Source organism: Oryzias latipes, chromosome 3, assembly GCF_002234675.1.
Source record: "Oryzias latipes chromosome 3, ASM223467v1".
Classification (NCBI taxonomy): domain Eukaryota; kingdom Metazoa; phylum Chordata; class Actinopteri; order Beloniformes; family Adrianichthyidae; genus Oryzias; species Oryzias latipes.
The window spans coordinates 19,149,466-19,162,435 of NC_019861.2; the positions used below are offsets into that span (position 1 = coordinate 19,149,466).

The following is a 12,970-nucleotide window of genomic DNA, read 5'->3' on the forward strand; positions in this document are numbered from 1 at the left end:
TTAGGTTTGGATTATGCAAGAACTGCCTCTCTTGGATGTGTAGCTTTTTTTTGCATGTAACAACATGCCTCTTTTTCTTCTTTTGTCTTTAAAATTGAAAAATAAAAACATTTCACACAATGAACAGAAAATAAATAAATAAAAAAGAACAAAAAAATGTGAAATTGATTGTTTTTGCCATCTGCCAAAACTGTACCTATATATCTATATGAAAAAAAAAATGTCAAGAGTGGCATCACATCATTTTGTCCATGCAAAATATATCAAAGAAAGATGCTCCACATAAAAAAAAAAACTACTAAACCTATTGTTTAGCAGACCCATCATTTAATTTATTTCTTAATAATGTATCCACCTTTTACACGTGAAAAGACTGATGTCTGATTTCTGAGGGAGCTGAAAAAGAAAACTTCTGTCTGGGATGTAAAAATAGATCAAGAAAAACAGAAAAATGAAATAAAACCATAAAGCAGGTGAATGCCAGAAAGAAAAAAAAACCCTGCCAGAAGTCAGCAAGTTTACATCAGAACATTAAAAGGTGTGGTAGAGCAGTTAATGAATTAACTATACAACGACAGGACAAAAAAGAAAGTCAGCTATTTTGGAACTATGGAGCCATGACAGCTTAAACAAAGTGCCTGAGGGGGAGCCTGTCACGACCGTGCTTTTTTGCAGTAGGTTTGACACGGAAAATGTTTTAGTTCAAATAACAAGAGCTATTATGGAATCATGGTCAGGGGTCACAATGTGTATGATTCCTGCATAATTCATGAGTTCATGAAGAAATAGTAAAAAGGGTTTGAAAATGACTTCTGTAGTCGGGAGAGGTGTTTTCAAAGCCTTCATTATTTCTACACAATATACCCACAGAGTACAATGTTATCATCACCACCTGCAGGGTATACAGGATGCTGCTGGATCCTTTCTCCATGAAGTGAGTGACCAAGCATTCACTTCCAAGACTAAGAAACACTAATCTGATGTTATCATTATGAGATAGCTCACAGGGGCCGCTGCTCATGACCCTCAACCCCGCAGTGCTCTCATGGCAACGTAGCCATTCTAGCCCCATAATGGCAAGCCATCACCCCATCCACTGGCTGTGCTCAATGTACTGGTTTTACATGGTAGACAAGCACAGCTATAGAAACTCCAACTCATCATTTAAACAAATAGATACAAGCTGGACTTCTTTAGTATATTCAAACCATTTTATACAGACACGGCTGCATTTTTTCTGGGCTACCTCTAATGGAGCTGAAGAATGACCCCGACGTCTACCAGTCCCTCTCATGCACATCCTGCTGACAGTTAATAGTTTTCCTGTGCCATTCGGTTTTACTACATGCTGCATTTAAATTGTTTCTTGAGACTGTTGCATTATATTGAAGTTACACAAGTTGGGTGGATTGGTAGGAGACTTTACCACCAAATGAGGTAAATCACAAAATTTTGGACATTTTTCTTTAGCATTTACTTTATTTAACAGTACTTTAAAATGCATTTATTTAAAATACCTTGTAAAGATCATTGTTACTCAAGCCTTGTTTTTCCAATCAAATTTGGAAAAAATATGTGTACAACAGTGAAAATAATTACTTGTGTTTGAAGGGTTTATGTCACATATTTCATTCATCCTCATGTGATCTGCACTAAGAAAGGTCTCAGCACCACCTGTCAACCTTCAGCAGATCTATGACTTATATTTCATGACACCAAATGAACTTGAAAATATAGTCATGGCGTCAACTGCACTGCTTTCTCCGATAACATTTACAGTCCAGATTCTGAGCAAGCAAACATTCATGGCTCTGTTTTAAGACCGAAAAAAAAATGTTTTAAATGCAATTTCTCTTATGGTTAAGTGACACCATCAGGGCTCTGAGCCCATTTTTCTGGAGTCCAGTGCCTTCAGACAGACTGTGTGCACCCATAACCCAGACCTCGGAGTGGCAGACCCCCAGCAATCATAGAGCAACACATGACCCTCCCCAGGTTTCACATGACATTTAAAGACATACAGCCATCCATCAGCCCCAAATCTTACATCACTGACAGCGCAGAGCAAATGAGACAGAGAAAGCAATACCAAAACTAAGAGGTGTAGAAATAACCATCGTGTGCTCCTAGAACATCCAACCAAGCACCATTTGAAACCACTTTTGCTGTGTGTTTTTATTTGCTACTAAATGGGGATTGAATTTCATGGCCTGTATCACATTGTGCTGTGCTGTACAAGATTGTAGAGTGAGTAGAGTGGATGGGGGCAAAGTGAAAGAGAAGGTACATACATTTACCTTGTCTGTTGCTTAATGGCTCCATATGTTTGTGAGGAGAAGTGACAGGATGAAGTGGGGTCTGAGCGAAGGCCAACACCCCTCCCACCTCCCACCCCTGTCCAACTGTGCGCGCCCCACATCCCCTCCTCCCAACTCATGCATCAAACCAGCCTCCCCCCTGTACTAGCGCTGTGCCATCTCAACACACTAGGTTGACTGTGTAAAAGCCTCTGCACTCTCATGGACATCACTCATCCTGCAGCCGTTTTTATATCTTTGTCTGGCAAACGTGCTGATGGCAGGGCAACGGTAATGAATAGGGGGGGGGTTTGGAAACTTGCTCCTCCTTGCGTGATCACAGTGATAAGTGAGATAAGGACGTTTATTTGCCCTTGTTATTGTGACTGCACACTTGTTTTAACTAGTTTGAATACAAGTGCTTTCACTGTGCTGCCAAAAGTTGCATTCCGAAACAATGTGTTAAACAATGGCCAGACAAGTCTGTAGCTGCACGAACTGCCAGAAAGAACATACTTTCCATTTTTACAAACTCACTGAATAAATATGAGGGAAGATGCAATCAAAAGACACACCCAAATAAATAAGCCTTTATGGAACCCCTGACTTTTTTGCCATGTTGTGGTGTGATGGGATTTTCCAGGATGAATAGCGTGCAGGTGGGGTAAACAAGCAACAGTGTAAACCGTTCCTAGGTAATCCCACTTCAGGCATACCACCTTAGTCTTTTGTTAATGCAGATGCATGGGCTTGAAGCCCAGAGCTCGGTGCAATGTGGCACATTGCTGTGGCATAAACAGCAGAGGACCCACAATCCCTGTTGGCACTTGTCTGGTCGCTGTGAGCTGGCTCATTGTCTGAACCTATATGCATTGTTGTCTTTCTCTCTCGCTCTGACAGGTGATAACTACCCGGTGCAGTTCATTCCATCCACAATGGCAGCTGCAGCAGCGTCAGGACTCAGCCCCCTCCAGCTTCAGGTATGTGAAGTTCTATGATAAAGAATGTGAAGGAAAGCTCAGGGCAGAAAGGGTGGCTAAGCAGCTGTACGCTAAGTAATGAGCTGCACACTTAATAATCCTGGATGCCTCTGGCTCACAAATGCTTATCACCTTACATATGTAATTTATCCCTATTTTATAGAAGATTTATCCCCTGTGGTTCTGCAAAACATTAGAGTTAGGAAGATAATAGTTATTAGAGGGAAAGAGAATCGCTCTAGTTGCTTTAATAGCCAGCAAGTGAATTTATCAAGGGACTTGCAAAGTCTGCTTCCGATTGCAAAACCACTACATTGTTTATTTAACTTTAGTGGAAAACAGTTGAGATGAAAGAATAGTTTAAGGCTTTGCTCCTTTTCTCTGTTGGGATCATGTTATACAATCTCAAACAAAGCTGAACAGAAGTTGTGTGTCACCAAAAAAACAAAAAGATCCAGCCCCTTCAGGCTGCTCCAGGAATTTTCTCACACAGCATTTACAGAGCTGAACCCAAGTCAATGCGTAACCTGGGGCCATACTATCTAATGAAGACAGTTATCTCTCATTTATCCTGCTTATTGTCAATAATACAAATACTGTAATTCTTTGATTTATTTTTTTATTTGCATTTATTAAATAAAAACATAATAAATAGTAAAAGAATAACTTGCCTGTTTCACAAATGTTAGTAATTTTAGGTTTTACAGGAGTGTGAAGATAGAAATCAGCTTAATTAACAAAAGAAGTGCTTGAATAGTTAAAGAGCCTCTTTTTTAGCACATGGTTAAAGGGCCACTTCTGCTTTATCAACAAATGCAACTTGTGATGCTTAGAAGCCGACAGAAGCTTCACCAGATTGCTTAAGAAAGCCTAACAGTAACTGCAAATCTGAGCATGCTGATGTACGTGGCAGTTGTCTTTTTACTGTCGGCGTTAACCAGCTTTGGCAAGTTTCAACAATGCATGAAGCTGTCTCTGAAGTGCCTGTCACAAGATACAAGGTACAACTGTTTCAGTTTGAAGGGGGGTAATGTGAAATATATCAAGACGTTTTGTAAATGTGCTCCTGGAGCAAATTTGTTGCAACTAAAGTTCCTTGGAAGGGAGTGCCAGTTAGGATAGACATGCTCAGGCTATTTATAGAGCTCCATGAGGTCACATGGGACAGCCATATATCGGATGGTAGGGTTGAGATGAAGGAATGGATCTAGAGCCATTAATTTTGATTATGTATATAACCCTGGGAACTGGGAAGAACAGCGCCCCCAAGACCATGACTTAGATGACCTTTACTCAACAAAGTAAACAAAAAGAAGACCATTTTTTATTAATTGAAGTCTGTCAGCCTGTCACATAATTTGCCTGCTATTTACCCTGCATAGTGATCACTCTTCCCTAAAACAGTCAAACATGCCCTTTTCCAAAATGTTTGGATCAAAAGACCATTGAACAGGTGCCACTTCCTTTATAAAGCACTTGGAGGATAATTAAAAACATAATATCAGTTCTTAGATAAAGCATACATGTAAATCAGTTAACATACTGCTGTTATATACTGCTTATTATGGTTCTATGAAGTGTTGAGTTTCCAATCCATTATCGGTGTTACAAACACTTGAGTCTCTAAACACAATCCCACATAAAAAAATTGGTATAAACCTGTGAAAGATCCACTCCAATGAAAATTGTGTTTTTAGTGTTTTAAACATGTTCTTGTAGCATTTTCTCAAGATGGAGGACACATATAAGAAAATTCAGATTAAAATTACATTTCTCAGAATTTCTTAGTATGTTCTATAGTATATTTCTGAGTATACTCAAACTGTGTTGAATTAGTAGCAGACAAAAAATTGAGTTTAACAAAGCTTGTAGTTGTTCTGTAGATTCCTACAATTGGCAGGCTACAATTGAGCAAGCTCCCTGCTCTGCTCCCTTCCAGACAAATACCTTAGATCCATGTACGTCTTTGTTTTTTCCCGTCTGAGCTGGACATCTGGCTCATGCTGTATGTCTGAATAGCTCTAATATTGCTCGCCATTTTTGTTGCACCGCTAATGTTAGGTTGGGGGTGTGAGGGGCTGTCAGCTAGCGGGAGGGAGTGTAAACAAATGGATGATGAAAAGTGAAGGGGGGCTTACTCCATACAAACTATCCTGCCCACAACTCGGAGGCAAATTTCTAATGAACTACTGGTGCTCTGCAAAAACTGTCCTAGAAAATGAAATTGAAATTTTGGCTAAAAACCTGATAATCATAATTAATAGACCAGATCAATATATGATTGGAGTAGGTATTTAAGATCTGTCTTTTGTTATTTCATGACATGGTAAAATGTTCTCCTGCTGGACTGCGAGTGACCCATAAAAAATTACCTTACTAGTACAATTAATTTTTTCCCACAGCAATGCAGGGCTAATATGATCAGCTGGTTAGGAGGCCACACCAAGTCTTAAAAACTGTCACACATCACCTTCAAGATCTTTTCTGTCATAGTCATATTCGTTGCCCCTTGCAAAATGAAGAAACCCCAGTAGGTAACAAAGGCTTAAAGCCAATGGATGTAAATGAATCTTCCAGGATGCATTTGAGTGCAGGGAGGCTGTAATTTGCCTGTCAATACAGGGTGGTAACATCACTCTGGTGGCTGACAGTCTGCAAGTGGCTGTCACCAGGCATTGCTGTACCAAAGGGCAATTTTACCCAATGTTATCCTGACAGATTGGCTCTGGTCTGCAACTCACAGGAGAGGAGGTGGGTAAACTACCCCAGCGCAACATGCCCCTCTTCATTAATGCCCACACAGAGCTTGGATGAGCCCAGGACCAGCAGGAAACAATGGCTCCATCCCTGCCTGTCCTTCATTGATTACAACTGACATGTCTCACCTAACATAGGAAATTGTACTCAGATTGTACCCCAATCTGTCAGGATATCCAATATATTAAATTGAGAAAGGAGACAAGAAGGGATTTTCTCTAATTCCACAAAAGAATTTTCTATCAGGGAGGGCATTTAATTTGCTGCTTGTACACTATTTCTAACATCAATTGCCCAGTGGAAAAAAAAAACAATTTACTTAAGACAGAATGTAAAGTTAATATGTCACCTGGCATTTTAAGAGAACAAATGAACAGCAGGGACAGACCTAGAAAAGTCTTATTTTATATCATTGGGGGCACACTTTGGAGTTTAAAGCTTTAAAAAGAAGATAATATTGGACAAAAAAAGAACATCTGGGTTCCTAGTGTGTAGCATCACTCTTGGTCTAAATAAATAGAAATCCAGCCTCTGCATTCACTCAGGAAACACACAGTTTTCCTTTTCTCACTCCCTGTTTTTGTAACTTGTTTTTTTCCATTTCTAATTCACATCTTAAACCACTTGTGCTTTATTTAAGGTCCCACCCTGATCATCTTGTAATAAAATTTTAATGTTAATTGTTTTTATTTATGTCATCCATCATGAGAAAAATCCAAGTAGAACATATTAAAAACACAAAAAACACCATTTTCGTCTGAGTGGGACTTTAAGAAATGTCTGTCGATTACTCCAATCTTTTCCTTTTGTCATTCTCCTGATCTGTCTTGCCCTTTTTTCAGACCCATGACATCCTTTTACCCCTACAGTACGCTAAATTGACCTCCTTTAGATGAGACATAGTTGCACGCTTACATTTCGTCGCATTTGCTATGGCATCTTTCTAGAACCATGATAGACCTGAGCCCATCCACAGCTCGCGCAACCCCTGTAAAGATGAAAAGCAGCCCATATGGTTAAACAACAACCACGTTTCAGGCAGACAGACAGATCTGAAGGAGTACTCACTGGCTCAGACGACTGCGGTGATAAGAAAGAGTGCTACACAGTGAGGGACAAACAGGAAGAAAGTGGGAGAGCAGCAAACCGCACATTATCTTTTGTTTAGATGTAAATGCCTGTGTTGTACAGATGTGAAGAAATAGCTTCTATCATTAACAAGTGAAGCACTTTTGACTTTGAAAAAGAGGAAGAGAGGAGGAGGAGAGCAAAGAGAGGCATGCTGTAGAGAGCAGCTGTTTCTGTGTTTATGAGCAAAGGAGCTCGGTCTTTGAAGGTAACCAAGAGCAGTGCAGCAATGCTAGAGTGTGCGGAAGGCTGGCTAATAGGACGGCTAGGTGAGCAGCTGGATAGAGGCAGTGGTGAACAGAGGGACAGATGGACAGATAGAGCTGATAATGCAGCAGGCAGCAATGAATGAGAGGGCAGGCTCCAGGGGCCACGGGCCGGGAGTGCGCACACTTACACAAGACAGAGTTGGATTATGTGTGTGTATGTGTAAAACAGAGAGAGAAGGGCATAAATATATACTTCCAAAGGCTGTAAGATGGACAAACTGAGAAAAGCCAAGATGAGGGAGGAGGGTCAGAGAGGCGCAGGTTGGGTGCCAGCAGATGAAACAGATGTTGAGCCATACTGGAAAGCATCGGCACAGTGCACCAGAATGCCTTCCCCCAGTCTTGACATCTGGGCCTAGGCTGGGTCAGCCTGCATGGTCGCCCTGGGCAATGAGCCTGTACAAGCCTTGTGGCAAACGGGGCTGGCGCTGTGCTGCCTTTTAAATGGTGGGGTGCAGTGAAGCAAAGTTAATGCCCTCATATCCAGTCCAGTGCTTTGTGCCCAGGCCACTCAGAGGTGAATGAGACATTGATGTGCAAACAAACAGACAGATCAAAACACAAGACTTTGAAATAAATATACTTAACCTCACATTAACAACCTTTTTAATGACTAAATTGTTTTGAATTTTGTCTGACTTTTTTCTTTTTTTTTTTGGCTTATGAACACATTTCCCTTAAAATAAACAACATGCTTAATTGCGCCACACATTGTTATTTTTATTTTATTAAAAAGATATACAAATAATGCCCATCTTAAATGCGTACCATGCGTGCGAGATTTCCAACTTTATCAGTAGTGTGTGTTAAACCCAGTTCAACATTGCAGGCAGAACCCCTCCTTTTAACCTCTGTTGCCTCCAGAGGGCTTGTTTTTAATTACCAGAGGCTAATAGGCTGACCTTGGGTGCTTTCAACTCACTTTGAATCTATGTGTGCTGAGATCGACTCTGCTCTGTGGGGTATCACAGAACGATGGGGTCAAAGCTTATGCCTTAGATACTGCTTTTGTCTAAACATGGTTTAAATAATGATAAATGGCGCCGTTTGCACAATAGAGATGTCATCCTTGCATATTTTTCCACACCTAGACTTTAAGTAACAGATCTATAAGTGAAAGACACTACATAAAAAATAGTGTAAAACAAAACTGGAGTAAAAAAGAGAAAGGTGGAGGGAGTTTTAATATTATGTCAATTTTTCAGTTTTATCCCTCAGAACCTCCCAGCCTGAGCTTTGACATTCAGCTTGACCCTCATCATTATGGTGAACTTCTGTCTGCCCTCACCTGCCAAATTGACATAAAGTATGAGTTGGTGAATTGCACAGAGTAGATCTGGTAGACACAGACCTCTGGAACTCAGAAAAGTGTGTTTTTTAAAAAAAAAAAACTTTTTTGAGTTCTGACACCAGATCCATTTATTAAAAATATCTCACTTGTAACTTGCACATCCCTCATCTTTCCTATCCATCACACCTTCATCAATTACTGGGCAGCAAAGCTAGGCACTATAATTTAAAATAGAAATTAAGCAGCGAATGGGAAAAAAAAGACAAAATAATTATATGTCTGTAAAAAAGACAAAAATATATTAGCTGTTTGAATCACTGGTGTTTTAGGTTTGTGTTACCAGTATTTAAAATCCAGCAAATGCAGCACCAAGGCAAAACTGAGAGGAGACGAACAAAAGATAATTCCACCTTGATTTGTGATGTTGCAGTAACTGCACTGCAAATCTCAACCACTCACTGGATTATGTGTTTTTCAGACTGGAGGCTTCAATCAAACTGTCAAGGCTCTTTTATGTTTGAGATTTAAGGTGCCAGTCACTTCAGAAGCCCAGACACCCAAATAATCGCTCGCAAGTGTAGAATAATATATGTGCTTTTCATAATCTGCCTTTTTTTTAATTGGGTGAGGATTATCCAGTTTGAGCTACAGAAGTATCACAATATGTGCACAAGTAGATAATGTAAACAAGACGATTTTGGGTGATCTCGGATATTCAACAAGTGAAGCAACAGGTAAATGTCAACAGTCTAGCAACAATGATGAAAAATGTAAGCCTACTACTTGTAGAGGGGTTTTGTGTGTCTGCATACTTGATTGTAGATAGTAGTAGTTGGAGAAGCTGCCAAAAATGGTGCTGGAGTTGACAACAGCTCACTTAGTGTATGACATAAATGTTTGACGCTCAGTAAAGTATGTTTTTCTGTTGGAAGATGACATGTTAATTACAAAGACTGCAGCTGATAGCAGAGCACTTTTAGGGCTTGTCTTCTTAAACAAATGCTTTTATATTCAAAGGCAATGACTGAAAACAGCTTGCTTTGTATGTGGTAATGGCTAAATCTGTACATTTATCTGTATGTCTAAGGTTATGTTTTTAGTTTGAATACGGGCTTTATTCTCGTGAAATGCAGATTTATTCCACATTCAAATTGTTTTGAAAAAAATGTGACAACAATATCTAAACTGCATGTTTACATCTAACTTAAAATGATAGTTGTTCTAAGATTGCACTGCTCACAGAAACACAAATTAGGAGAAATAAATAAGTCTTATTTCATCAGGAGCAGAAATGAAAATAAAATCAAAGATAACAACAGGCAAATAAGTTACCCCATTAAAAAAGAAATCATCAAAATAAGTTCTTCGTTTTTTTTTTTAAATGACTTTTAATGTTGTTTTTTTTATATCTGTTTTTTTTTAATTGCACATTTTAGTGTAAGAGGAGAGTTTCTGTTATTATGTTTTTTTTCTTCACTATTTCTGACAAAAAAAATGTTAAAAAAATATCTAATTCCAAAATATGTTTAATTTATTTGAGCAAATTAGGTGTATGATGAATTTTAAAGGTAATAATATTAGTAATTGTACAATGCTGTTTTAAACTGCCAGATTTCCTGCATTGGCTTTGATAGGCTCTTTTTGTTTTTGTTATTGTCCTGGAATTGCACAATCCACTGTAATCTTTTGTCATTTTAACTACTGCTACGCTTTAAGTAAAAGCCACCAGTCTCTGAAACCATTTTTCAGTTTTTTATGCTTCAACATAAGGTTACATCAGCCTCTCTCTCTTGATTGTATTTATTGTTGTATGAGTTTTAAGGGTGACTGTTGCTTCTCACCCCAGGGCACTGACCCGCTAATCAGTGTTGGCATCCTGACAGTGTGCAATTTGAGGAAAAGTCTAATTATGTTCTTTTTCCGGGACAATAAAATTCTTCCCACTCAAGGTCAATGGTTTGCCCATCAGTAGGCCTGTTAGCTAACATCTGTCCAGCAGACATACTAAGACCTCTTGTAGCTCCAAGTGATAGTTGTTGGACCAGTTTGTTTTTTTTCCCCCTTTTGTCACTTTTCTTTAACTCACAAATACATTTTCTCCTGGCCTTAAATAGGTTTAGGTCAGGTGAGAGGAAAATAAAGTTAGGTCTGCTCCAGTGTCTAGTCTGGTCTCAGACAAAAGAGCATTTGTGAGGGAGATGGAGGCAGTGCTATCATTTTGGGAACATAATCAGTCTGTCATTTCCGTTGCCCATGCGCTGTTGTTATCCCGAGGTCCCCTGGAAGAATGGACCTTTTGTACTGCCGCTTATGTGGCAGCGATAACATTTCTTACGGAAGCACATACGCATTTGTGTCTGCAGATGTGTGCATGGATAAAAAGGGATTTTTTTTTTTTTTTGGCTTTAGGCTTCATTTAAAGCACCAAAGGTGAAGACATTAAAGTTTGTTTTTTATTTTTATTTTAAGAAAAGTGAGCTGGATGAGAAAAGTCAAATCAGGAAATGAGACACTTGATTGGCTGATTGGCTGGAAAAACAGAAACTAGATTATCTTCAACAGCTAACTAACACAATAATACATCTTGCTAAGTAAGAAATAGCAAAGTTGGATCTAAGGTGCAATGTGAAGTAACTTGTTTGCTTTTCTTTCAGTTTAAACAGGTTTAAGAAGTTTTTAAGTTTACAAGAATTACAAACTGATACAACGTACATCTAAATGGCTCTACCTAATTGTAACCACTTTATAAAGGTCAAAAAGCAAACACAATTGTGTAAGGAAGGTTGAATTTTAAGCCTTTAACCCTGTTTCCAGCACTCACTAATGCTGCTGAAGTAGAACAAATTCTGTGTTCAGATTCCCAAGACTTACAATGTGTATTTAATGTGTTTTTCTATGATGGCAAAAACTGAAGTTCCTTGTGGAGTGGGACAGTCTCTCATGACAGAGTGGAGACAAATCCTAGGCCAGGAACTTCAATAGAAACTGAAGAGATCTAGAGTACTTTGCAAACACACTTGCATCCAGGCAGCAAACTTATCTCTGTGATGAAGGGAAAATAGAGGCTCCAAGTATTTTGACTGAATGCCATCTCTGTATGGTTTTAAGACTGCTGTCTCTCTCTGGGCTCAGCCTTTGAAATACAGTTAAGACCTTTGATGGAGGTTCACTGCCAGCCACATGGAAGGAGGGGAAAGACGTAAAAGATTTTGGGCGGGGGGTGGGGGTGGGGGAGGAGGTGATGGGGATTCTAGGGAGAGGAAAAGACGGAATATAAAACTTTGAATGTTTTGCTGGATTCGGATGTTAACGCTTTGTGGGTTTCTCCCCCCCTCCCCCCCACCCCCAACAGCAACTGTATGCCGCCCACTTTGCCAGCATGCAGGTCTCTCCTGGTGCCAAGATGCCGCCACTCCCCCAGCCCCTTGGTGCCAGTGGGCCCATCTCCCCCTCTTCATTGAAGAATGACAAGAGTTCCTCCAGCCCCATTGCTCAAGTCAAGGTACAGTTCTTGAAAAAAACAAAAACAACACCCCACAGGCTGGACCTTAAGTGGTACTTGATGTAGCCTAGTCTAAATGGTAGTTTAAGAAAAAAAATACAAGCACCTACAATGTTTGCTACTTCAGTGTTACAGCCAGCTGGTGGTCCAGCCTCTTACAGGCCATCAATCTCTGGAGCTTTAACAAGGCCTTCTCTTTTTTACCAAAACTCTGTGGGCATGGTTGCTATAGCTATAACAGCTCCACACCAGTAATTTGTGGATACACACACTTACCCAGTGAGATATATATATATATATATATATATATATATATATATATATATATATATATATGTATATATATATATATATATATATATATATATATATATGTATATATATATATATATATGTATATATATATATGTATAAATTTTCATCCGGAAATATCTTGTTTTTTGAAAATACTACTATACAAACCCTTATGTCAGTTGAAACAGGGTTGTTCAACAGCTGATAAAAGTAAAGCATTGAGTGGTGGGAGCGGAAGTTTTTTAGTCTTTGTCAAGTGAACTAACCAAATGCAGATTCCCTTCTCTGCTGCTGGCTGCTGTTTGGCACAAAAGCACTAAGAAAGGTTACATATATCATTCTCTTTCACTAGGCCCTAATCAAAACCATTCAAAGAAGTATAACTTAGTGATATTGGAACAGAGAAAAACAATAAATCATAGGCGGAAACCACTCCAGCTTTTCTTCACCCG

General features: G+C 39.3%; 1 protein-coding gene across 1 annotated transcript in view; it reads left to right on the forward strand.

The window, feature by feature from the left end:
• The window catches only part of sox6b (SRY-box containing gene 6b), a 77,377-nt gene that overhangs the window by 43,357 nt on the left and 21,050 nt on the right, over positions 1–12,970 (forward strand). The window contains exons 7-12 of the mRNA NM_001164868.1: positions 3,198–3,281; positions 7,900–7,948; positions 11,060–11,102; positions 11,186–11,218; positions 12,075–12,224; positions 12,314–12,475. Coding sequence (NP_001158340.1) covers positions 3,198–3,281; positions 7,900–7,948; positions 11,060–11,102; positions 11,186–11,218; positions 12,075–12,224; positions 12,314–12,475 — 521 coding nt within the window. The remainder of the gene's footprint in view (positions 1–3,197; positions 3,282–7,899; positions 7,949–11,059; positions 11,103–11,185; positions 11,219–12,074; positions 12,225–12,313; positions 12,476–12,970) is intronic.